This window comes from Saccopteryx leptura, chromosome 8, assembly GCF_036850995.1.
Source record: "Saccopteryx leptura isolate mSacLep1 chromosome 8, mSacLep1_pri_phased_curated, whole genome shotgun sequence".
In the NCBI taxonomy this organism is placed as follows: Eukaryota; Metazoa; Chordata; class Mammalia; order Chiroptera; family Emballonuridae; genus Saccopteryx; species Saccopteryx leptura.
In genome coordinates, this window is record NC_089510.1 from 84,841,573 (window position 1) to 84,868,073 (window position 26,501).

Here is a 26,501-nt window from a genome sequence, read left to right on the forward strand (position 1 = left end):
CTCATCTGCTTTTCACCTGTCCCCGGTGACTGCCACACTTAACACATGCTTTAAAATGTGACCACCTCCAATCTGTAACTTGTGCCTAAAGGACCTGCTTCAATTTTCTCTCCTCTGGAACAAATTTACAGGTCTTTGAGGCAAAGTATTTTATCGATCTGACTCTCAACAATATTCAGACTCTGCCAAGATTAGACTTGGACTTTTAAATCCACTCTTTCAGGTCTTGCTCCTCCTCCGCTAATGTATAACTACTAGTGTTGGAAAGGTGGAGAAAGACCGGCAGGAGCTGGCCAGCTGCATGTGCCACACTCACTACTGGGCCAGGAATTAAGAGGAGGACTCCCAAGCCATAAAATGACAGATCAGGTAAAGCAGCTTTATGTTCATTTTGAATCAGCTTTGAGAACATGAATAGGTGTAGCTGTTTAAATCAGTGAGCATATGGAAGATTTGGGGGATGTTGGGGGTAGCTACCGCAGATCAAAGCTACTTCTCTTGGCCAACTTCTCATTTGGCTGCTAACAAGTCATGTTTCTTAATCAGTAATTTGGATTTTAAGGATATTTGCTCTGTTTTCTGACTAGTCTAGATAACTTCTTCTCAAGTGATTCTGCCTACCATATTACTAAGGAAATGTGCAAAAAAGGGGGGAAGGACAGATTAATCTGAATCTAACAAATCATGAAAGCTGATCTGAAATCTTCAGACTTGTCAATGTATGAAAAGCAAGAGGTAGAAGGACTATTCTAGATTTTTTAAAAAACTAAGAACTGACAAACAAATGCAACAAGTGCTCTTAGATCATGGAAAGAAGAAGAAAACAGCTCTATAGGGCAATATGAAGGCAGCTGGGAAATTGTGGAAATGAGGTTGTATACTCAATCATATTTGTACATTCTTGTATGTGATTATGATGTTGCAGTTATGTAGGACAATGTCTTTTTTGTAGTGAGTACATGATGGAGTGGTTAGGATTGAATTGACACAAATATCTTTAACTTATTTTGAAATTATTCAGCCAATACACACACACACACACACACACACACACACACACACACACACACACAGTGAAAGTTAACCAAATGTGGTGTTAACTATTGGTCAACACAAGTGAAGATTACAAAGTGTTCACTGCACTACTTCTTTCAAATTTCTCTGTAGATATAATATAAGGTCTACCGGTAAGTTCTGTTTTTGGAATAAAACAAAATACAAATTTTTCTTACCATCAATAAATTTTATTAAGTAATATAATTGCCATTATTATTAATGATTTCTTGCCAGCGTGAGGGCAATTTGTATATCCCATTTTTGAAAAATGTTTTATCTTTTGATGCGAAAAATTGAACCAGTGCTTGTTTGATATCTTCTTCATTTTTGAATTTTTTGCCCTTCAAAAAATTTTGTAAGGACAAAAACAAGTGATAGTCAGAGGGTGCTAAGTCCGGGGAATATGGTGGATGCGAAAGACATGCTTCTGTAGCATTTCTTCCTTGTTGAAATCGTAAAAATTACAGTGGCGTAAATGAACTTTATCAGTAGCCATGGGTACACTATCGCTTCACACATAAGACTAACGTGAATCAACTTTGTTTTAGTTAATTTGCTACGTCAGTATGTATACATTAAGTGATAAAAATAGAGAGGCACACATGCGCCAAATAAACGTGCTTACATGTCGAAACTTGTTGTGATAGAAACTGACAGAACTTTCCGGTAGACCTTATACTTTTCAAAATAAAAATTTGACAATAAAAAGAGCATAGTCATGAAGGTAGTGTTCAAGTAACTAAAGTTTGGAAGATATAGACAGTCTTGGGTTACTAATGAGATAGGTTCTGTGGGTTTGTTCTTAAGTTGAATTTGTATGTAAGTTGGAACCAGTACATTTACCTATTAAGTGCAACTTAGATATATGTTTGTCTTAACCTAGTATTTATTTTTACCTTTCTGTGCATATAAATACCTAAATATTTTCAAACCTACAGAACCTCTCATTCATAACCTGGGACTGCCTATACTATTGATACAAAAGGGAAGATAATGTGCTTACCACACTGCCTAGAACATAACAGATGCTCAAGCTTCATTTAGAACTGTCACTGAGTCTCAGTTTTATATCTTACCTATGTGGAATATATATTTGTCCCTCTTTACTCCCCTCCCCCTGGTAACCACTTCACTTTTATCTATATCCATGAGTCTCAGTTTTATATCCCAACCATGTGTGAAATCATATAGTTCCATTTTTTCTGATTTATTTATTTCATTCAATATGTTCTCAAGGTCCATCTATGTTGTTGTAATTGGCAATATGTCATCACTTTTCATGGCTGAGTAGTATTCCCTTGTATATATGTACCACATCTTCTCTATTCAGTCCTCTATCGAGAAGTACTTTGCTTATTTCAATGTCTTGGCCACTGTGAATAATGCTGCAATGAACATGGGGGTGCATGTGTCTTTGCATACCAATGTTTTTGAGTTTTTTGGGTAGATACCCAATAAAGGAATTGCTGAGTCATAGGGTAATTCTATTATTAATTTTTTTTTCTTTTTTTTTTGCATTTTTCTGAAGCTGGAAACAGGGAGAGACAGTCAGACAGACTCCCGCATGCGCCCGACCAGGATCCACCCAGCACGCCCACCAGGGGCGACGCTCTGCCCACCAGGGGGCGATGCTCTGCCCATCCTGGGCGTCGCCATGTTGCGACCAGAGCCACTCTAGCGCCTGGGGCAGAGGCCAAGGAGCCATCCCCAGCGCCCGGGCCATCTTTGCTCCAATGGAGCCTCGGCTGCGGGAGGGGAAGAGAGAGACAGAGAGGAAGGTGCGGCGGAGGGGTGGAGAAGCAAATGGGCGCTTCTCCTGTGTGCCCTGGCCGGGAATCAAACCCGGGTCCTCCGCACGCTAGGCCGACACTCTACCGCTGAGCCAACCGGCCAGGGCTCTATTATTAATTTTTTGAGGAACCATCATACTGTCTTCCATAGTGACTCTACCAGTTTACATTCCCACCAATAGTGAATGAGTGTTGCTTTTTCTCCACAGCCTCTCCAGCACTAATTACTACCTGTCTTGTTGATAATAGCTAATCTAACAGTTGTGAGGTGGTATCTCATTGAACTTTTGATTTGCATTTCTCTAATAACTAACAAAGATGAGTATCTTTTCATATATCTGTTGGTCATTTGTAAGTCTTCTTGGGAAAAGTGTCTGTTCAGGTCCTCTCCCCATTTTTTAATTGGATTGTTTGCTTGCATGTTGCTCAGCTTTGTGAGTTTTTTATGTATTTTGAATATTAACCCCTTCTCAGAGCTGTTGTTTGTGAATATCATCTCCATTTGTTTGGGTCCCTTTTTGTTTTGTTGTCAGTTTCTTTTGCTGTGCAGAAGCTTTCTAGTTTGATATAGTCCCATTCATTTATTTTTGCCTTCACTTCCTTTGCCTTTGGAGTCAAATCCATAAAATGTTTTGTATGGCCAATGTCCATGAGTTTAGTACCTATGTTTTCTTCTGTGCAATTTATTGATTTGGGTCTTTGATACCTTTTGAATTAATTTTTGTGCAGGGGGACAAAGTGTAGTCAGTTTCATTCTTTTTCATGTGACTTTCCAATTTTCCCAGCACCATTTATTGAAAAGGCTTTCTTTTCTCCTTTGTGTGTTTTTGGCTCCTTTATCAAAAATTGTTTGTCCATATATATGTGGTTTTATTTCTGGGTTCTCTGTTCTGTTCCATAGGTCTGTATGTCTGTTTTTCTGCCAGTACCATGCTATTTTGATTGTCGTAGCTCTATAGTATGATTTGAAGTCAGGTACTGTGATACTTCAGGCTCCATCCTCTTTTTTCCTCAGGATTGATTGCTTTGGGTCCTCAGAGTCTTTTATGGTTCCATACAAATCTGGTGATTTTTTTGTTTTATTTCTTTAAAAAATGAAATTGGGATTTTAATGAGGATTGCATTAAATTTGTATTTTGCTTTGGGTAATATGGCCATCTTAACTATGTTGATTCTTCAAATCCATGAATATGGAATATTTTTTTCATGTCATTGTGTCTTTTTCAGATTCTTTTAATAATGCTTTGTAGTTTTCAGTATATAGGTCCTTTGCATTCTTTGTTAAGTTTATTCCTAGGTATTTTATTGTTGTAATTGTAAAAGGAATTTTTTTTAAAAATTTATTTTCTGAAGTTTCATTGTTGGTATATAGGAAAGCAGTAGACTTTGTATATTGATGTTGTATCCTGTGACTTTACTGTATTTGTTTATTGTTTCTAATAGTTTTTTGGTGGAGTCTTTGGGGTTTTCTATATACAGGATCATGTCATCTGCAAAAAGTGATACCTTTACATCTTCTTTCTTGACAGGGATGCCTTTTATTTCTTTTTCTTTCTTGATTGCTCTGGCTAAGACTTCTGGTACTATGTTGAATAAGAGTACAGATAAAAGTTAAGTGGTTACCAAAGAGAGTGAGGTAACAGAGAGGGGAGTAAAGAAAGACAAATATATACCCCATATAGGTGGCATATAAAACTGAGAGTCATGCAGATAGATAAAAATGAAGTAGTTACCAGGAGGAGGGAAATAAAGAAGGACAAATATACAGTGATGGAAAATGATTTGACTTTGAGTGATGGGCACACAACCCAGTCAACAGTTCAAATGCTCTAGAGATGTTCTCCTGAAACCTATGTATTCTTATTGATCAATGTCACCCATTAAATTTAATTTCAAAATAAAAAATTAAAAATAAAATAGATTAATAAAATAAAAAGAGTGGAGATAGTGGACAGCCTTGTCTTGTTCCTGATTTTAGAGGAAAAGCCTTCCGTTTTTACCATTTAGTATGCTATTGGCTGATGGTTTGTCATATATCGCCTTTATTATGTTGAGGTACTAAATTATACCATCATCTGAAATTTTCCCCCACAGCCTTGGAAAGAAACACATCCTTCCAACACTTCAATTTTAGTCTGGTGAGACTCATATCAACCTTCTGACCTACAAGAACTATACAGTAATAAATTTGGTAGTTAATGCATTGCTTTGGTGGCTATTTGTAATAGCAGGGAGAGAAAACTGACATGGGTAAATGAGGTTATACACTTATAGCAGTGAACAAGCATGCATCAAGCATACTCAGTATTAGGCCTTGAAGCTGTGTTTGTATGCACCTAACATCAGATTGTCCAGACTACAGGGATGGATATTATCAGGAAGTGAGTTAAAGCTTTCTCAGGTATTCCCTGTTCCCCTCCCTGCTGCTGCTGATTACTACCACCAAATAGGATAAAGTTCACTGTCTTTGGAAACAGCTGAAGAGAACAAAGGATTTAAGGAGAAACTACCAAGCAAGGGAATGGAACCCCTCTTAACTTTGGCTGCCTGAGCCACTGAGTTTCAGATCTCTAGTTACAAATTAGAGGCTAATACAAAAGCTCTGGTAATGCCACACATCATATACCATGTATATACTTGCAAACGCAAGCATGTGTGCACATGCACATTCTACATATAGTGTACTTTTCAACTTATTTATATTATTGCATTAATAATAATTTATACATGATTGTATGTATATATGATTTATATCTAATAAATATATAATAATACCATATAATATATATGTGCTTTTTGTGATATATATATGTATGTATTTACACATTATATGATATTATCTTAGGGGTCAGCTTTGAAGTCCTTTTAGGGAAGGAATATGATGGAAAGGAAAGTCTACATAGGTGCCACTTGCTATTAATCAATTAATTGAAAGACAGAAAGCAAACCCACAGATTCTCAAAAATTCCAGTTCAGTGGTAGATGATAAACTCTCAGGGTAGTGCTGCAGTAATTTGTTGATGACACTCAACTTTCTGATCTCCAGCTTGATTAGGGAATGAGGGGTTCTGGTTAATTAGCCATTTTTACACTGGGATAAGAGTATTTACAGTCATCCCTCAATTTAGATAAAAACTAAATATCTTATTGGGTAAGTGACTTGGGTATTAGTATTAGAACAGGAACTAGAATTCATGTTGCTATTACTCATTCATTCATTAAACAAAGTCTCTACTCTATCCCACGTTATTTATTTAAAAATTTTAAATTATGTAATTAGAAATGACATAGTTTTTATATAATATAAATAAAAGTAAAAATACTCCCTTACCTCTCTTCTCCAATCTCACATTCCTTACTACTCAGCCATAAGAAATGATGACATCGGAACATTTACAGCAAAATGGTGGGATCTTGATAACATGATACGAAGCGAAATAAGTAAATCAGAAAAAACCAGGAACTGTATTATTCCATACGTAGGTGGGACATAATAGTGAAATTAAGAGACATTGATAAGAGTGTGGTGGTTACGGGGGGGAGGGGGGAATGGGAGAGGGAAAGGGGGTGGGGAGGGGCACAAAGAAAACAAGATAGAAGGTGACAGAGGACAATCTGACTTTGGGTGGTGGGTATGCAACATAATTGAACGACAAGATAACCTGGACTTGTTATCTTTGAATATATGTATCCTGATTTATTGATGTCACCCCATTAAAAAAATAAAATTATTATAAAAAAAAAATCTCACATTCCTCCTCAAACATTACCCTTTTATTTGTTTTTAAAGAAAATAGTCTATGAAATATATACAATATGCATAAGTCAAAGAATACTCAGATTTAAGCCTCTAAAAACATTAATGAGAGTATAAAACTTCCTTTGTCACTTAACAATGTCAGTATATGATCACATTATTCCTTTTAACTGCTGCATAGCATGTTGTATGTATCTGACACATATATCATAATGTATTTGAATCTATTTGGCCATTTACCATTAAATGATATTAGAACCTTTTCATAATTTTTGCTGTCTCTCCCTATCTCTCTCTCTCACTCACACACACACACACACACACAAATGCTTTACCTGTCCTTGTATGTGACTCTGTATTCATGGTATGGTTCCTTTAAGGTGGTTAGATATGTAATTATGAGTTCAAAAGGATGAATGCTCTGCCCTTTTTTACATTTTTGTTTGTTTGTTTTTGTAGATATAGAAGTTTGAGGGGGGAATAATATCCTTTAACCCACAATTGAAAATCCTGAAAGTATTACCTAGATATTAACATGGATCATGATAAAAACTGGTTGATGCCCCTGGTATAATGAGATATTTTTGTACAATAGCAATGTTCAGGAGCTCCCCATCGCTTTGTTATTGGTGTCTTATTTTACTTCTATCACTGCTATGAATAACCATTTTTAGTTGTTTTAATTGACTGATTTATTAGAGAGAGAGAAAGGAGGGCCTCCATCTGTTGTTCTACATATTTATGCATTCACTGGTTGATTCTTATATGTACCCTGACTAAGGATTGAACCCACAACCTTAACACATTGGAATTAAACTCTAAAATATATATATGGATTTTTGGTTCCTTCCCTGGAAGAAACCACTCCCAACTCTTTCCAACTTCACTAGTGTAAGGAAAATAATGAATGGCTCTCACATTCTGGTATGAATGACCCTGCCCGGAGCACAGGGCTCACTGAGAGTATCAAGGAACAAGAACCAGGCTGTGGAGCCTGTAGAGTGATAGAAGGTGGATGGCTGAAGCTGCCTGGTGTTTCCCAGCCCTGTGTTTCGTTCCCCACAGGTCACCAGGACCTTGGTTTTCGCTGTCTTCACTGCTGTGCTGGGTTCCTTCCAGTTTGGATTTGACATTGGCGTGATCAATGCCCCTCAACAGGCAAGTGAAGCGTACACAATTCAAATCTCTTGACAATTTCTGTTACTGACAGAAAGATATCTGTATCTCGTACAGAGAAATACAGTGTGCCCATATGGGGTAATCCCAACCCTCTATCAGGCATCATGTGCGTGGTTCCAGAGGCTATAGCTTAGCTTTGACTCCTCCTCACTGGTAACCCTCAGAAGAAGTTAGCAGGCAATAAATAATTCTCAATTTTTGACTCTGCTGTTTGCTGAGCTAACAGAAAACTTTACACGACGTGCCTTAGGATACACTTTTAAGCTCAAGAGCTTATTGCAACATTCACTCAGACCTCTCAGTCATATAGGAATGAAAGTGCTAGGGAATAAGAGGGAACTATGGAAAGATATGTTTCATTATGTGCACAAACCTTTACTAAGCACCAACTCACTGTGCATTAGGAACTTTAACATATGCCATCCCCAGTTTGACCCACCCCGTGGTCTTCTTGTACCCATCTCTAGGCCAGATGAAATGGTTTAGGAGCACTGACACTAAAAGGATTCTAGTTCTTCCTCACATTCCTGTCTCCTAAAGGTGCTTCAAGGTAGAATAATACAAAACTTTTAAATAATAAGCGAAGAGTCTAACAACATTTGGATTTTCTTTACAATGATCATTTGGATGGGTATTTTTTAAAAAAATCTAATAATTTCTATCATTTTTGTGCTTCCCACTCTGGTATCCAGTGAATAGACAAGAGAGGGATGCCATTTTTCTAAACTACCTCAGCCTGTACTAATCGAGGAAACGGGACCAGGGCTTGACTCCTCCTGCCTTATTTAGACTGTCAGGTCACTTAGTGTGGGACTGGTGTCTGCACCTCTTCCTATCACCAGTGCCAAGCACAATGATTGGTGTAAAGAAGGTGTTCAATAAAGTGTCTAGTGAGAGAAAGAATGGAAGCTAGGGGAAGGCTAGCAGGCCATGAAAATACAAACATGTATTGGGTGCCCCCTATCACTCAATCATCTTTTATCTGCTTCTTTTACAACATTGTACTCCAAAAAAATGTGAGATCTTGCAGGGTGTGAATGTGTGAAATGTGTTCACCCATCAGTTCATCACCTGAAATGAGTTGTTCCTTAGACCAAAAGATGTGCTCTGGTTATGTGCCATATATCTTCATGAATGTGGCAGGCCTTGCTGAGGTACAGAGATTTAGGGAATAACATGGCAGGGCGGGAGCCTATCTTGTTTCCTGTGGCTGATAACAACAAGTCCCAGTGTAACAGGTCTCCTGAAATTTGACTCCATATCACCATAATTGGTAGATCTTCTTTTTGTGGAAGACTGTTTCAAATCCTTACTTTAACCAGTCATAGAGGGAAAATTAATCTAAGGTTTTCTCTGCTTTGATCATAGTCATAGCGCAAGACATGAAGACAGTGATTGCCCTTGGCATCTGGCTAAGTGCCCTCGCTATAGCCCACTCCTTCTGTGTTTACATACTGTTCCTAAGAAGAGTCATTCAGGCCCATCTGTTTTTATTAGCAGAATAACATTTGGAATTATTGTAGGGTATTTATAAATCACAATTTTAATGATTATGACAACTACACATTCCTGTTTCAGAAAGTGTTAGGGAAAAAAGATCACCCAGAATTATTCTACCACATAGAACAAACTACTGAGAACATTTTGGGTATTTTCTTACGACCATTTTTCTATGTACAAGGGTTCTCAAGTTATGATACAGTTCCGTTCCTACTACAGTGATATAACCCAAATTTTGGTGTAAGTAAAAACACACCCTTGCCTAAGTTACTTACCTATCTAACACAGTTGTAAAGTCATAATCTAGAACACAAAAACACAACTAAGCCACAGAAAAAGGAAAAGGACATAAATATACTATACTGTACACTGTACTGTGTATTCTTCCACCACACACAACCAAACTAGTTCGCCCACGAAGTCCACAAGTACCAATGCTAACTGTGTAAGTCAAAACACGTCTACATTTTTAAAACTTTTTATGGAAGTGAGCATCATAAACTCAAAAAGTCATCTGTCGAGACTGTCATAACCTGAGGACCCCCTACAATTATCCAGATTGTGTGGCCTTCTAATGAGGAAAATGTCTTGGTCACACTTTTTTTATCCTAAGAGGATGTCACTTCTTTCACTCAGCTGACTGCCACATAGGACTTTGCCCATAACTGGCAACCAAGGGCAGCTTCATTACAGGTCCCTGTCAGCCCACTGCTGCTGAAGAGTTACCAAGTCATCATTGAGAGAAATGACAAAGAAGGAAGATGGCCTGAAGGATGCACCTTCACTCGATTTTGTTTTCATATGATCTTTGCCTCTACTGAAACACATTATAAAGTATGGCTCTGGGAACTTTAGTTTTAAACATTGTTCATTCTATTACACACGGAATTCTGTAAGGATCCATAGGTTTCAATACTTTCTCAGGGGCCAATGTCTTTTTATTAATCTTTGGAATTCATGAATACACATGATTGTTTTCCTTTGTATGCACTGGCTGCTCAGAAGTTTATTACTAAATCATAGCTTACTTCTAACAAGGATATATCACTTATGGTTTGTTGTATGCTAACTTTATTTTGGGCCTCATCTTAACTTTCTCAATTTTTTTAATATCCACTTTTATGTTTCCATTAAGATATTTACAAAAGTCCATTTAAATCCTGTTGTATAGAGGTAACACTGGTGTGGAAATGGACTTTGTTAGCCTGTGGAATATTTATAATTTGAATAGTAGACAATATTTAAAACTTGGAAAGTTTTACATAAAAACCAAGATTTCCAGCTTCTTTTTTAAAATTAAAAGTCATCAACACTAGTCTCACGTTTGCAGCTACCTCCTTCAGATGGATTGATTGCTCTTTCGGGTCATACTCGTTGTTATGGCCTCAGTAGTACAGAAAGGGTTTCAGCTCTCTAGTTATCAAGGGTCTCCTTGCCTCCTTCACTTATTGGTTCCTGCCTGGGTCCTGCTCACACTAAAACTTGTGACCTTTGTTTCATAAGATATGGTCAACTATAAATAAATATCTACGTGTATAATGCACATAATAAGGATGACCCTGTTTAAACAACTAACAAATACTTTAAAGAAAAAAAAACAAATGTATAGAATGTTTGAAATATTGAAGCTATTTTTTTTATTTTATTTACTCAGATAATAATAACCCACTATAGACATGTTTTGGGTGTCCCACTGGATGACCGAAAAGCTATCAACGACTATGCTATTGACAGTACCGAGGAGCTACCTAGAACCCCATACCCCAGGAATTCAACACCAACCCCCCCTTGGACTGAGGAAGAATCTATGGCATCTTCTGGCCTCATCACCATGTTCTGGTCCTTGTCTGTGTCCAGCTTTGCAGTGGGTGGAATGATTGCGTCTTTCTTTGGTGGGTGGCTTGGGGACCAGCTTGGAAGGTAAGCAAATTTCATAAATGAGCATAAACACAGAAATTTTAGTACAGTATTTGGGTTTATTAGAATTAGTTTAGAAAGAAATCATCTTTCTTATTGTGGAATAGTTTTAGAGGTTTTTGTTTGTTTTTTTTCAATGTATGACCCTCAGACTTAGGTCAGTGTTGAACCAAATAATGGAAAAAAATTTGTTCTATCAATCTACTTAATTGTGGAGGCATTTACAGAAAAAGTGAGTTTGGTGTGTATTTTTAAATAACTACTTTGATTCTATGGCTTTCTAAGTTATGAAACATAGTAAGAACCACTGCACAAATGGTTGACTCAGGAGCTCAATGAAAGAGTTAGAGTGGAATTTTTAACATGGGAGTCCATTGTTTGCTTCACCAAAGTGCTCCATTTCTCAGACATCCAGTTTTTCATCTTCAAATTAGAATTTGACATTTGAATCAGTCAATTCCTAAGATCAAGTCAATATTCCCAACCCCCAATTGCTCAGTATATTTGGCATAGGGTTTATAGCTGCTGCTACTGCTATTTCAAAGCCCCAATCAAAGGGGAAGCCAGTGGTGTCTCCCATTTCTCTACTTTGGTTTCTGTTAAGTGTTTTGGATTAAAAACATCTACATAACTCCTTTACATTCAAATTTTACTTAATCATGTGACATACTTGAAATCCCCTCACCCCACATAAAGAGAAAAATAAAATTAGAAAACCAAGTGATTGTTTCTTTAAATTTGTTTTCTACTCTTTAAGTCCACATCTTTTGTTTTTTAATTACCTTTTTCTGATGATAAAAATAAATATCCAGCCCTGGCTGGATTGTTCGGTGGATAAAGCACTGTCCAGGCACACTGAGGTGGCAGGTCGTTCCCTGGTCAGGGCACATATGAGAAGCAATCAATGAGCGCACAACTAACTGGAACAACTAAGTAGAACAGTGAGTTGATGCTCTCTTCTCTCTCTTCATCCCTTCCCCATCCCTTCCTCTCCTTCCCTCTCTCAAATCAATGAAAATTAAAATAATAATAAAATAAAAATAAGTAAATATACAAATATGGAAAATTCAAAAACTTTTAACAATAAAAATAATATGGGCTAAGCTATAACTATCTTAGCAATTCTGGATTACAATTTATTCAAAATTTTAAATTTCTGGTTTAAATTATAATTTTATCTTTTTGGTTATTAAAGTTCTGATAACTTCTTTCTCTTGTACTGGAGCTTCTGTATAATAAGATTCCAAGTCACGTGCAGTATGTGACTCCAAGTTTCATTCATATTCTTACTTGAGAGGGACTTCCTCTATCATTAAAGAAAATGGTTATTTCCTCACATTTTTATTAACTTACTGATGTTTTAGCTAAGCTTTAATCAGAATCCATAAATTAGAGTTCATTAACTGCTATAATTTAAAATTTTTAAAAATAATTTTAATTTGTAACAAATTGGTTTAAATAGTAACCAGTAATTGGAAATTTTTCTAAATTAGTTATTTCCAAAATAAATAAAATTAAACAAATTTAATTTAAAATATGGACAAACTAAGTCTTTTAGCAACTACTGGTGTTTTTATACTTCTTCTCATCCCCAGAGAAAATATTCAAGCCCGTCTACGGCCATACCACCCTGAACGCGCCCGATCTCGTCAGAAAATATTCAAGCCCTTGGTGTCTCTCGTTTAAAAATAAGATTCAGAAAGGCCCAGTGTCTTACTTTACAACATTTAATTGGTGTCCTAGTAATAGAACCAGAATACAAGTCCTCTCAACTCCGGTCATATCCCAAAACAATGTCAAATGACCATTTATCAAATGACTTATGGAAACTAAAAGTGAGGCTTTCTTCAGCTCTCAGTGGAAAATAATTCTCCATGAAAAACAGCTGTAAAACTAATAATTTAAACTTAAAAATTAAGACAAAAAAGAATTGTCTCTCTTATAAAACTATTTTTCTAGGGGTGATTTGCTAAGAAATGACATGATTTTCCTTACTGCCAGGGTCATTACTATAGCAGTTTAAAGTAAATAAAAATGTATTTTTTCATTACTGCTTTAAGAAAAAAGTTTCATTGTAATCGTATAATAGTCAATAGAGATCAGTGGCCATTAATTTTCCACTTGGGGTCTCAAGTTCAATTTTCCCAGAGACTGCGTGCTTACAATTCAATGATAAGAGTATGATGCGGAGACCACGGCCTATGCAGTCCACACTGCCACAGGTCAAGGAAAGCATACATAACTTGCTTGCAGTGCTTTCTTCTTTTGTATGGAAAATGGAACTCACTAAAATGAAGCATTAACCTTTGGTTTCACACAGATCAAGTCTCAGCTCTATCACTTAATAGTTGTGTGAAAATGAACAAGTTACCTAAGTTCTCTAAGACATTTCTTCCCACCTACAATTTAAAATAATAATAATGATAATAATAATAATAATACCTACCTTGTGGCATTATTGTGTGTATTGAATGAGAAGGAACACTGTCTGGCTCAGACTAAACGGGCAGCAAACATAGCCTTACTTGGATGAGGAGGAGGAGGTCAATAATGACACCTATGATAACAGGAGTATTTAGAGCAAAATTTAAGGAAATATCCTTAGAAATATATTTCTTTCTCCCTGATATAATCATTTCAAGTATTTTTAGATTATTTCTCATGTCTGAGCAGAAGCTAAAACCTTTCAAGTTATATAAAGTGCTCCAGCGTCCACTGGCGGTAAGGAAGAGGGACTTTAGAACAATCTGGCATCAAAACTTTCAGGCTATCTCTTTTGAGACTTTCTTTTTCTCTATCTCTCCCCTCCCCTGCTCAATAGAATATAATACTAGCTAGCTAATAATAGTTTTTTAAGATCACATATTTCCCTGCCCTCTGTCCTTGTGTAGGGAAAAGCCCTTCACAGAGAAACACTGTCTTTTTCACTCTGCAGCTCTGAAGCTGATCAGCACTAAATCCTGTTTCCCCTGCCTATGGGTAGCTGATAATGTCCATATATTACTACTCTAATGAAGAGGCACAAACTTAGTGCCTTAAAACAACACAGATTAAAGACTATCTTTTCAGGGATCATTTCTATAGTTTGTTACTAGAGAGGTATGTCTGATCGTGTAGACTCAGTACCCGGAACCACGAGGAGGAGCTGCAGTGTTCTCTCCTGAGCGTGAAGCCGGCTCTTGGTGTTGCTTCTGCAACTGCCTTTTGCCATTGATGATCGTTCTTCTCTTCCTTTGGGAGAGTAAGAGGGAGAGAATGCAGTCTGAGTGGTATAAAAAAAAATTAAATTAAAAAAAATTAAAAAAACAACACAAATTATTTTTCTTGCAGTTTGGGAAGTGCAAAGTCCAAATTCAGTTTCACTCGGACGAAGTCAAGGTGTCAGCAGGGCTGGTTCCCCCGGCGGTTCTGAGGAAGAACCCACTTCCTTGACCTTTTCTGGCTTCCATATTCCTCGGCCTGTTCTTCCTCCATTGCTCCAATCTCCTCTTTTATCACCACATCACCTTCTCTCCTGCCTTCCTTTTATATGGATACTTCTGATTACATAGTTGAGTCCACCTGGATAATCCAGGATAATCTCTTCACCTCAATATCCTTCATTTAATCACATCTAGAAAATCCCTTTTGTCGTATAAGGTAGCTTATTCCCAGGGTCTGAGGATGAGGATGTGGACTCTTGGAAGATATTATCCAGCCTATTGCATCGTTGTTGGGCAATCATTGCAGTATCAGATTACATAGTTCACTTTCCCCCAAAATTGCTTGGTGTTAAATATACTTGTCTAGAAAAAAACACACTTTTTAAAGTCTGAAATATTGAAATAGAATAGAACAAGATGCTTACATTCTTTGTGGCACAAACCTTTCCATACCTCACTCAGATTATTTCATTGATTTATCATCATCTACTTTGAAGAAGGCTTCTGTATACCCCCACCTTTTCATTTAATAGAAATAAATATCTTAAAATGTCAAATTTCGTATGATTAATTTTGAAAATGTTTTTGTTGCTATTGTCAGCTTTTTTTACATATTTTACATAAATTAACATTGATTCATAGAGTCTGAAAATATGCTGACATACAATGTTAAAATAAGAATAATTATAGCCTAACCAGGAGGTGGCACAGTGGATAGAGCGTTGACCTGGGATGCTGAAGATTCAAGTGAAACCCCGAGGTTGATGGCTGGAGTGCGGGCTCATCTGGATTGACTGTGGGCTTACCAGCTTGAGTGTGGGGTCACTGGCTTGAGCGTGGGATCATAGACATGACCCTGTGGTCGCTGGCTTTAGTGTGGGATCATAGACATGACCCCGTGGTTGCTGGCTTGAGCGTGGGATCAGAGACATGACCCCATGGTCGCAGGCTTGATCCCAAAGATTGCTGGCTTAAAGCTTGAGCAAGGGGTCACTGGCTCAGCTAGAGTCCCCTGGTTAGGCACGTATGAGAAGCAATCAATGAACAACTAAGGTGCTGCAACTACGAGTTGATGCTTCTCATCTCTCTCCCTTCCTGTCTGTCTCTTGCTTAAAAAAAAAAGAATAATTATAATTCTCTATAAGGCTTGAAATAAAAAGAGTATGTTTTAATTTACGTCACAATAATTCATAATAAAGGAAATTTAACTTTAAAAGTTCCTTTTATGATCTACATCAACTAAAAACCTGTACTATTAAAAGAAAGAAAGAAAAAAGCAAGGTGTCATAGATTATAAGAACAGAATTGAATTTAGCTATCATCAGGCAATTGTTATTGAAAACAATCAACTCTTAGAAAATTTAATTTGTTAGCTATTTGGAAATGTGTTAGACTGAGTTTTATCTTAAACTAGTCACCACAATTGAATCATCTGCATCAAATGTGGAAATCAGGTGCATGAAATTCAGATTCTGCCATTATAAATAATACTTATTGTTAATGCTTCAGTTTGTACATAAATTAAAGTATCAATTATGGTGTAAGACCCCAACTAACCTTTTCAGCAAAATTACCATTTTTCTCCATGTATAAGATGCACCTTAATTTGGGGGCCCGAAATTTGAAAAAAAATATGTATTACATTAAGTTATTGAACTCAAGTTTTATTCATCATAAAATTCATACAACTCCTCATCACTATCAAAACTCCCATCCATTAGCTCATCCTCATCTGTGTCTGATGATGAATCACTGTCTTCATATATTGCCTTGTCCTCAGTTTCATCTATGGCATTTAAAATGCCACTTAAAAAAATTTTTTTAATTTATTGATTTTTAGAGAGAGGAAAGAGAGGGAGAGACAGAAGGAGAGAGAGGAAAAGCAGGAAGCATCAACTCATAGTAGTTGCTTCTCATATGTGCCTTGACCAGGCAAGCCCAGGGTTTCGAACCAGTGATCTCAGCATTCCAGGTTGATGCTTTATCCACTGCTCCATCACAAGCCTGGCAAAATGCCACATTTCTTAAATGACTTGACAATGATCTCAATCTTGATATTATCCCAGGATCTTTTCACCCAGGTACAAACTTCTCCTACAGTTGGTTTCTTCACTCTTCCTGCTGGTGTCAAATTGTCATCAGCAATTCTTCTTGCCTCATGCTGAACCATCTTTGTGGACACAGGAATTTCCAATTGTTCTTTGCTCTTCAATCCATATCCTCAATTCCCTCTCTAAATTAGGCCATTTTACTGAGTTGCCTCTCATGGCCTTCTTCTGCCGTGGTGTTTTCAGTAGGGTTTCTTGTTCCCATAGCTGGTCTTGGATTGATTTCTTATTTGGAGGAGGAACAAACACGTTCAGCAGCACAATTTGCATTCACTTCTGCAAACTGGATGGCTTTTATCTTGAATTCAGCACTGTACAAAAATCTTTTCTGAGCCATTTCTGGGCAAAATGTGGCAAAACGCAACCTACCATAATATACCAGTGACAAGTATGAAACAACAATGAGCGCAAAGACAACAAGTATGAAAAAGCAGGAAATGCAAGTAAAAAAATCCACAACCACTATATAAGATGCACCCAGTTTTTAGACCCCAAATTTCTCAGAAAAGTGTGTGCATCTTCTACATGAGAGAATACAGTAATCTCCAAAGTAAAAAAATCTCACCATGCTCTGAATGCAGATAATTTTATCAAGGTTTGATGCTGAACTGAAAATCCTTGCTTTTTAAAATTTCAGAATCAAAGGCATGTTGATAGCAAACATTCTTTCAATAGCTGGAGCTCTCTTGATGGGTTTTTTGAAATTGGGACCATCTCACATTCTTGTAATTTCAGGAAGAGGCATATCAGGACTCTACTGTGGTAAGTCTCACATGCGCGCGCACACACACAAATACACACATGCACACAGTTGTCTGAAAGTTATTCTAAAAGCAGATGTAGTAACATGCAGGGACTATTTTGAGCCTGAGGTGGCATCACAAAAGGGATAGGCAATAGCATTAAGTTAAGCTGTGAAGCTGTCTTCTTACCGATGGCAATAACATAATTTCTAGTCAAGTGACCACAAATGATTAATTCTCAGTTTCTTTATCTATTAAATGAAGAGAATAATATCTACTATGTAGGATGCTTGTGAGAATATCTGTAAAATGTTCAACATAGAACCTGACAAAATAAACTGCCAACAAATGCTAGCTATTGTTATTATTCCTGACATGCAGTGTACAGTGGAAGGCTGATATACCCCAAACCTCTAACTCTGCCCTGTGGCCTACCTGGATGCCTGTGTCTCTGTCCCTTCTGTCTGGAAAGACATTGACACTGGGTCCATCTCTCAGACCACACTGCCTAACCCTGTCAGGTTCAGACCTGGCCAGGTGAAGGCATGGAGTGGCAGTGACCATAGGGAGAGGGATCAGGAAGACGCAGCCGGTAGAGGGTTCAGGATAAAGGATGGACGCTCCTGCCGTGAACTTGCTATCTAAATTACTGGAGTCAGCCTGACCGGGCAGTGGTGCAGTGGATAGAGCATTAGACTGAGAAGCAGAGGACCCCAGTTTGAAACCCCCAGGTCTCTGGCTTGAGCGTGGGCTCACCAGCTTGAGTACTGGGTCGCTGGCTTGAACCCAAAGGTCGCTGGCTTGAGCAAGGGGTCACTGGCTCTGCTGGAGCCCCCCTCCCCCCGGTTAAGGTACATATGAGAAAGCAATCAGTGAACAACTAAGGTGCCACAATGAAGAATTGATGCTTCTCATCTCTCTCCCTTCCTGTCTGTCTGTCTCTGTCTGTCCCTCTCTCTGTCTCTGTCACAAAAGAATAGTTCTGGAATCATTAGTTTTTGAAAATAACTTTTCAAACTTTCAGAAGCAACTAATCAGCAAAGGCCTGAACATAGAGAGGATCACTAAATCTCTAAAACAGCCAAATCTTTAGCTTGTCAATACCAGTGAAGCCCTGATAGTTCTGAGTTGAGGTTTTAACCCATTGTCCCAAATTTAGCAACTTCAAACTACTAATCTCCATTAGCAGTGGAAGAGGACGAGCAAGGGCACAAAGTGGTATATAAAAAATGTATAACACTTTTACTTTGAATTGCATGTATCTTCGCCTGACCTGTGGTGGCACAGTGGATAAAGCGTCGACCTGGAAATGCTGAGGTTGCCGGTTCGAAACCCTGGGCTTGCCTGGTCAAGGCACATATGGGAGTTGATGCTTCCAGCTCCTCCCCCCTTCTCTCTCTCTGTCTCTCCTCTCTCTCTGTCTCTCCCTCTCCTGTCTAAAATGAATAAATAAAAAATAAAGAATTGCATGTATCTTCAATGATCAGTTGAAACAAGTCTAAAATTAATTAAATTTCTTTTTTCATTGTTTTTAACATTAAAACAAATAACTGAAAGCCAGGATAGCTTTATTAAAGTGAAAAATCAACCCACGTATAGCTTTGATTTCACACGGAATCAAGTCTGGCTAGTCTCTGTCTGGTCTTAGATGTGTTAATTGAATATAAGTCTCAGTTTCCTCTTCTGAAAATGCAAATAATAACACTATCAAAAAAGTCTAAATCATGATTGTTCTTTCTTTTTTTTTCTCCATTTTTAAAAATAGAGTAAAAAAAGAAAAGAAAAGAAAAGAACTGCCCTATGACCCAGCAATTCCACTTCTGGGTAGTTATCCAGAGAAATATAAAGCACTAATTTATAAAGACATATGCACCCTATGTTTACTGCAGCATTAGTTACAATAGCCAAGATATGGAAGCAACCCAAGGACCAATTAATAGACAATTGAATTAAAAATAAAAAGACGTGGTATGCTATATATATAATGGACTATTAGTCAGCTATTAAAAATAATGAACTCTTGTTGTTTGCAACAACATAGATGGACCTAGAGGATATTATGCTGAGTAAAATAAGTCAGTCAGACAGAGACAAATACTATGTGTATCACTTATATGTGGAATCTAAAGAACAAAGCAAGTGAACAAACTAAAACAGAAACTCATAGATACAGAGAACAGACCAATGATTGCCAGAGGCTGGGGAGGGGAGCTGGGTGAAAAAGGTGAAGGGATTAAGAAGTACAAATTGGTAGTTACAAAATAGTCACAGGGCTATAAAGGAAAGCATAGGGAACAAAGTCACCAATATCATCATAACACTATGCGCGGAGCCGCTGGTACTAGAACTATCAAGGGGATCACTTTGTAAATTATGTAATTGTCTGATCACTATGCTGGATGCCAGAAACTAGTAGAAATAATATTGAATGTCAAAAAATTAAATATATTTTCTTCATTAATGCAATTTCAAATCTTTAAGAAAATTTAGTTATCAAATAGGACAGATTGATAGAATAAATGTATAAATTGAAATGAAAAGTTCATTTACTATGTTTTAAATTTTCTAACATTAATAAGTTGGAATTAAAGAGAAAAATTTTAAATACAGTAAAAATACAAAATATTTTTGTAAATTTGAAAAGAAATGCTATAAATATATTGTAAAGCAACCTATTACTAGCCATCTTTTAAAATTATGTCTGGTTCTATTCTGAGCATCAAAGTTATGAAAAATTATAGGAAAAGCTATTTTACTTCAGGCTGATGTGACTTCAGACCTAATCTACACTATTCTGTTCTTGAGGTATAATAGTAGGTATTACCTAAAGATCGTACAGCCTGGACTAGAGTCTAATAAGTAAGTATTTTTTTTCTTATTTAAGGTCACACATGAGAGTGACCACACATGAGAGTCAGCAGAATTTAAGATGCTATATCAACCGTGCGAATATTTGTGTAAAATATTAAGAACAACATAAAGCTTTAAAAAACATGTATCGAAATAGTTCCTGAAAGTATCTTTTACACAAACATCATCCACTTCCACTTGATAAGTAGGCAGTTCCTCTAAGAGGAAGCTTCTGACAAATCTTATTTTTAAGTTCTTATGAAAATGCCAAACATTGAATTCAGCCTTACCTTATTAATAGTCTCTAATATTTTTATATGCTCAGCAAATGGCTGGAAACTCCACCATTTCCAACATGACTGATCACATCTGCATTTAAAAAAATTACAGAAGGCAGAATGGCCTAGTACTTTTCCATTTTTTTATCCCTTTCAGCACCAAAAGTCTTTATTTAAATAAAACTTTTTTCTGAAAATGAATATTTGGAGAGAATAAAGAAGAAGCTAGCTTGCTCTGGTTGGAGTAATTGGGAGAAGAGCCGCTGAATTCCTTACCACCTTTCACCTCTCTAAGTCTCCTGCCACTCTAACAGTGATCTTGAGGCACTTCCATATTGTGGAAATTCAGACAAGTCTTGTAGTTTTTGTGCTAACAATCTATTGCCCTGTGATCTTAGGTAAGTCATTTCTCACCTCGATCAAGTAACGATATTGGCCTAGATATGTTCTAATTTCCTTTAATCCCATGAGTCTAGATTGAAATATTATTTTTAAAGAATACTGTTTTCACATTCTTCATGTCTTTTCTTAAGACATCCAAAGGCATTATGATTTAAACTCAACACTAACCTAGATTTTTTAAAATTAAATAAGACTAGGCTATGAATAATTGTGAAATTCTTGACTAATCATATCTTACTATTCACATATTCACCTACAACTTCATTTGGAATCTTATCAACAAGTATTCTTTATTTACATGAACTGTATCTGTGGCTGGGAACAGAACTGTATCTGTGGGTTCTTCCTTTAAACAAACTCAGAAAAAGACTTTCCATCAGAATATTGACTGTGCTTAAGCCAAATTAATGTTATTGAGTGGTCTTGGCTTTACTTTAACACTTATGTTTATGTCTCATGCAGGGCTAATTTCAGGCTTGGTCCCAATGTACATTGGTGAGATCGCTCCCACCACACTCAGGGGTGCTATTGGCGCTCTTCACCAGCTGGCCATTGTCACTGGCATTCTTATTAGTCAGGTAAAAACTCCCTTCCCCTACTTTACCCATCCTCTACTTTACCCAGCTTTTCCATCCTTGACTGTCCACTCTCACCATAGACCAACACAGGAAAAAAAATCCAAAAATATAGTTTCCCCAGTGGCAGTAGAGGTGATGTGGTGTGGAGGCATAAGCTTTTTAGCTCAAATTTAAATTATCACTACCCTAGTCCTCTCTTTTCCCGGTGGAGTTGCAGTTGAGTTGGCACTGGAGGTGAGCTAGAAGCCAAATCCTGAACTTCTGGAGGTATTTTAGAATTAAATTATCCCATTTTGATTTAAAAGAATAAGAAACTTTAAATTTTTGGCTGTTTCAGTTTCCTTTGTTTTGAGTGTCTTATTTTGAAATTTAATATGTGAATGATGACCAGTTCTTGTTCAGCTGGCTCTATCATTCCTTCTATCCTGTGGTCTCAGAGGGGAATCCTCAGAACCCTAAACCTATGACTCTCGGGGGCAAATCACTGCAATAAGAATCACAAAGCTGGCTCTTATTAGAGTAATTGCTCTCTCCATATTATCCCATTCTACTTAAGTTCTGGGTAAATTAAGAAGAAATTTTTTAACAAAGGTCCAAAGTTATACATAATTTTTGGTGTTGTTTTAGATATCAAGTATGTTATTAAAAGTCTGGTTAACTAGCCCATAAGAGTTCATGAAAACAAACCTAGGTGAATTTTTTATAAAACAGTATCTAATTTAGTTAAGGTGAGACACACTAGTAATCATTTTCATCTTGATGCAGATTTGAATCAAAGTTGTCAGGAATTACTATTAAATCGTATAAATAGTATCTCAGCTCTGCCTGAACATGGTTTATGCAACCAGTTGTTGCAGAGGACAGACCAGGTGTTGTGAAGTTGGTATGCTTCCTCCCTACCCCTGCAGATTGTTGGCCTTGACTTCATCCTGGGAAATCAGGAGCTGTGGCACATCCTGCTTGGTCTGTCTGCTGTGCCAGCTGTTCTACAATCTCTGCTGCTCTTCTTCTGTCCAGAAAGCCCCAGATATCTTTACATCAAGTTGGATGAGGAAAACAACGCAAAGAAAAGTAAGTTTTACCTTCTATCTACTGTTTTGCAGCTGTCAGCTAATAAGAAACTGTGCATGAATGGTGACTCATTAAACTGGTACCAGTGCTTTCCAAATGAAGTCAGTAATTACACGTAAGAAGAGTTACAGATCACTTTAATATGATTGGTACATGCCATTTTGTAGCCATAAACATTCACTCAAGTCCAAATCAGAAGGCCACAGGCAGAGTATTAGACTCAACCATAGGCTTGAAAAGACCTTTCCAAGGTTATTCTTCAGGAATAATAAGGATCATAGCTCTCTTTGTCATAGACAAAGCCAAATGTTCTGCTTTTTTGAAATAAAAAAGCAGGATTTAATTAAATAAAAAAGAATTCCCAAAGTGCATGCTTTTATGTAATAGAAAAGGTTATGCAGAACTGTAGCTCTTTCATTTACATAATAAATATAAATTTATTTTTGTTTTGACATGAGTTGTGGGACACTGTTCATAATCACCCTAAAAAGCTACTACTGCCTGACCTGTGGTGGTGCAATGGATAAAGTGTTGACCTGGAATGCCGAGGTCACTGGTTCAAAACCCTGGGCTTGCCCGGTCAAGGCACATATGGGAGTTGATGCTTCCTGCTCCTCCCCCTTCTCTCTTTCTCTCTTTCTAATGAATAAATAAAGTCTTAAAAAATTTAAAAAGAAGCTACTACCTACCTGTCAATATTAGAATGGATAACTAAATGTGGCATATTAATAAAACACTATATTGTAAAGATAATGAATAGTCAACAAATACAACTATAGATTATTCTCACAAAGGTAATGTTGTAGCCAGATACAAAATAATATACACTATGTGGTTTAATTTTGGGGAACAGGCTTGAAAAGACTCAGAGGAGGTGCTGATGTCACCAAAGACATCACTGAGATGAGAAAAGAAAGGGAAGAAGCATCAAGTGAACAGAAAGTCTCCATAATTCAGCTCTTCACCAATTCCAGCTACAGACAGCCTATTCTAGTGGCGTTAATGCTGCACATGGCTCAGCAGTTTTCTGGAATCAATGGGGTAAGTTTAAGAACATTCCCTAATTATTAAGAGCAAAGTGAATGAAAATAGAGCAGGAAAGGAGTATAAGTTTAAATGGCCAAAAGACACTTTGAAATGTTTACATCACATGTCTTAACACACAAATAATAAGTGAGCATTAATTTTCTGTCTTGTTTGATGTTTTCTAAAATTAGCTTACAATTTTTAAATGTCTATATTCAATAGTATTATATGTCTATTAAGAAGAAGGTTAAAAGGCAGAAGTCATAATAAATACAAAAGAGGGAAAAAGAGAACAATTATATCAAAGAAAAATAAATTACCAAGGAAGAGGCTTCTAGAATTGAGTATCAAATTTAACATTTAGCCTGACCAGGCAGTGGCACAGTGGATAGAAGGTCAGATTGGGACACGGAAGACCCAGGTTTGAAACCCTGAGGTCGCTGGCTTGATCACGGGCTCATCTGGTTTGAGCAAGGCTCACCAGCTTGAGCCCAAAGTTGCTGGCTTGAGCAAGGGGTCACTCACTCTGCTGTAGCCCCCCGGTCAAGGCACATATGAGAAAGCAATCAATGAACAACTAAGATGCTGCAACGAAGAATTGATGCTTCTCATCTCTCTCCCTTCCTGTCTGTCTGTCCCTATCTGTTCCTCTTTCTGTCTCTCTTTCTGTCTCTGTCACAGAAAAAAAAATTAACATTTATATTAGCTTAAGTCAAAAGAGTCCGTGGTTCTTCCCATCTATTGATAAATGAAGTATACCAGATATCCAGGTGCTAAAAAGTTTCTGCCATCTAAGAAACTTTCACTCTCTTTAGGAAGACAGCACACACAAAAAATAATCAAGAGAGGGAACTGATATTTGGGGAGTGAGGGTGGTTGAAAAGACATGATTGAAAAACGTGCTGAGTAATAAACTTGCTAGATTTGGTGTTTCAAAATGAAAACCTTGTACCATGCAGACTAAGATTGTTTTACTGGCAATCAGCTACTACAAGAAAATAATTAAGCATTTATTAAGAAACTAAACAAAGGAGATCGTATATCCCCTTTAGTTGCTGTTAAAAATGTGATTTGGGCTTCCTCTGTAGCAAGCTAATCTCAGACCACAAAGGACACTTTGGGAGTGGCTGGTGATTGAATTGAGCGGAGACCTGGGGAAAGCAAAGAAATCCCTATGAGGTAAAGGAAAAAGAGAACTCACTCTCACTACCCAAGCTGAATACTGCTCTGATGTGGTCTTCATCCTGCACTAAGGGCCCTTGGTGTTCATTTTTATCTAATACTGCTTATAAGTTTGGGGCTCAGACACCAAACTGCTGTCCCCTGTCTCAGCTGCTGCGTAATCAACAGCACAATGCTTCATCTCTCTGCACCTCCCTGACTTAGCTTCCATCCCAGTGCCTGACTGAGAGGCATCCAGCCTGAAATCAGTGGGGTAGTGTGCAGTGTGCTGTAAGCCACTCCTCACTGAGCATCACCTGCACAGTCCTCCTGCATCCGCTACGCCCGCAGAGGAGGATATGTTATGTGGGGAAGGGATGACAGAGGATGATAGAACAAAAAATGACCTAAACAACTGTTATAAAGTCAAAGTGTAACTGAGTAATAAAGGCTATTATAGAGTTTGTGAGCAAGATTTCTCCATCTCCATTGAGATTAGTGGAAAATTTTGGATTAAATGGCATAAAACCAGAACTCTCATACACACAGTGAGAGTGTAAACTGACTCTTTGGAAAACTGTTTGGCTGTATCTATCAATGCTGAGTGTATACATACTGTATTGGCCAGCAAGCCTATTCCTAGGTGTGAATGTATGAATATTTCACTGAAAGGATTGTACTAGAATGTTTTCTAAAATTAGCCTACAATTTTTATAGTAGCAGTGTTCATAATTACACTAAATGGCAACTACCTAAATACCCCTCAGTAGTAGAATGGGTAACTAAATTGTAGTATATTAATACAATAAAATACTATAGAGTAAAAATACTGAATAGTCTATGTATACAGCTATAGGTTTCTCACAAAGGGAATGCTGCAGCCAGATAGAAAGTAATACACACTACATAGTTTTATTTATACCAAGTACAAGAGTAGGCAAATTCTATCTACAATGATAGAAGTTGGAAGAGTTTCCTTGAGAAAAATAGACATTTGGGTGCTTCAGAGAAAACAAGAAAGGATTCATTTCCTAATCGGAATATTAGTTATACAAGTGTGTTCACTTTGTGAAAATCAATTGAGTTGTACACTTATGACGTGTGCTATTTTATGTTTTATACCCTAACAAAAAGATTAAAAAAAATTTTTTTTGTATTTTTCTGAAGTGAGAAGCAAGGAGGCAGAGAGACAGACATCCGCGTGTGCCTGACCGGGATCCACCTGGCACACCCACTAGGAGGCGATGCTCTGCCCATCTGGGGCATTGCTCCATTGCAACTGGAGCCATTCTAGCGCCTGAGGCAGAGGCCATGGAGCCATCCTCAGAGCCCGGGCCAATTTTGCTCCAGTGGAGCCTTGGCTGTGGGAGAGGAAAAAAGAGACATAGAGGAAGGAGAGGGGGAAGGGTGGATAAGCAGATGGGTGCTTCTCCTGTGTGCCCTGGCCGGGAATCAAACCCAGGACTTCCACACTCTGGGCCGATGCTCTACCGCTGAGCTAGCTGGCCAGGGACAAGATTTAAAATTGTTTTAAAATAAAAAAATACATATGCAGAGTTTTCAGCTAAATATACCAGAAGCTTTAAACACTGAAGGAAAATTGTGGGTTTTCCTTCCCTAAAATGAGAAGGTGGATAAAATCTTTAGGAAGTTCTAGGCACCA

General features: G+C 37.4%; 1 protein-coding gene and 1 non-coding gene across 2 annotated transcripts in view; both read left to right on the forward strand.

The window, feature by feature from the left end:
* The first annotated feature begins 228 nt into the window (after positions 1–228).
* The window catches only part of SLC2A2 (solute carrier family 2 member 2), a 34,852-nt gene continuing 8,579 nt past the window's right edge, over positions 229–26,501 (forward strand). Inside the window, exons 1-7 of the mRNA XM_066347195.1 lie at positions 229–369; positions 7,669–7,761; positions 10,937–11,202; positions 17,367–17,491; positions 21,465–21,580; positions 22,489–22,651; positions 23,505–23,692. Of these exons, the coding sequence (XP_066203292.1) occupies positions 358–369; positions 7,669–7,761; positions 10,937–11,202; positions 17,367–17,491; positions 21,465–21,580; positions 22,489–22,651; positions 23,505–23,692 (963 nt within the window). The 5' untranslated portion in view covers positions 229–357. The remainder of the gene's footprint in view (positions 370–7,668; positions 7,762–10,936; positions 11,203–17,366; positions 17,492–21,464; positions 21,581–22,488; positions 22,652–23,504; positions 23,693–26,501) is intronic.
* Positions 14,253–14,470, forward strand: LOC136380177 (small nucleolar RNA U3). The gene has a single exon (XR_010746864.1). It is a non-coding gene; the product is annotated as a small nucleolar RNA U3 (small nucleolar RNA).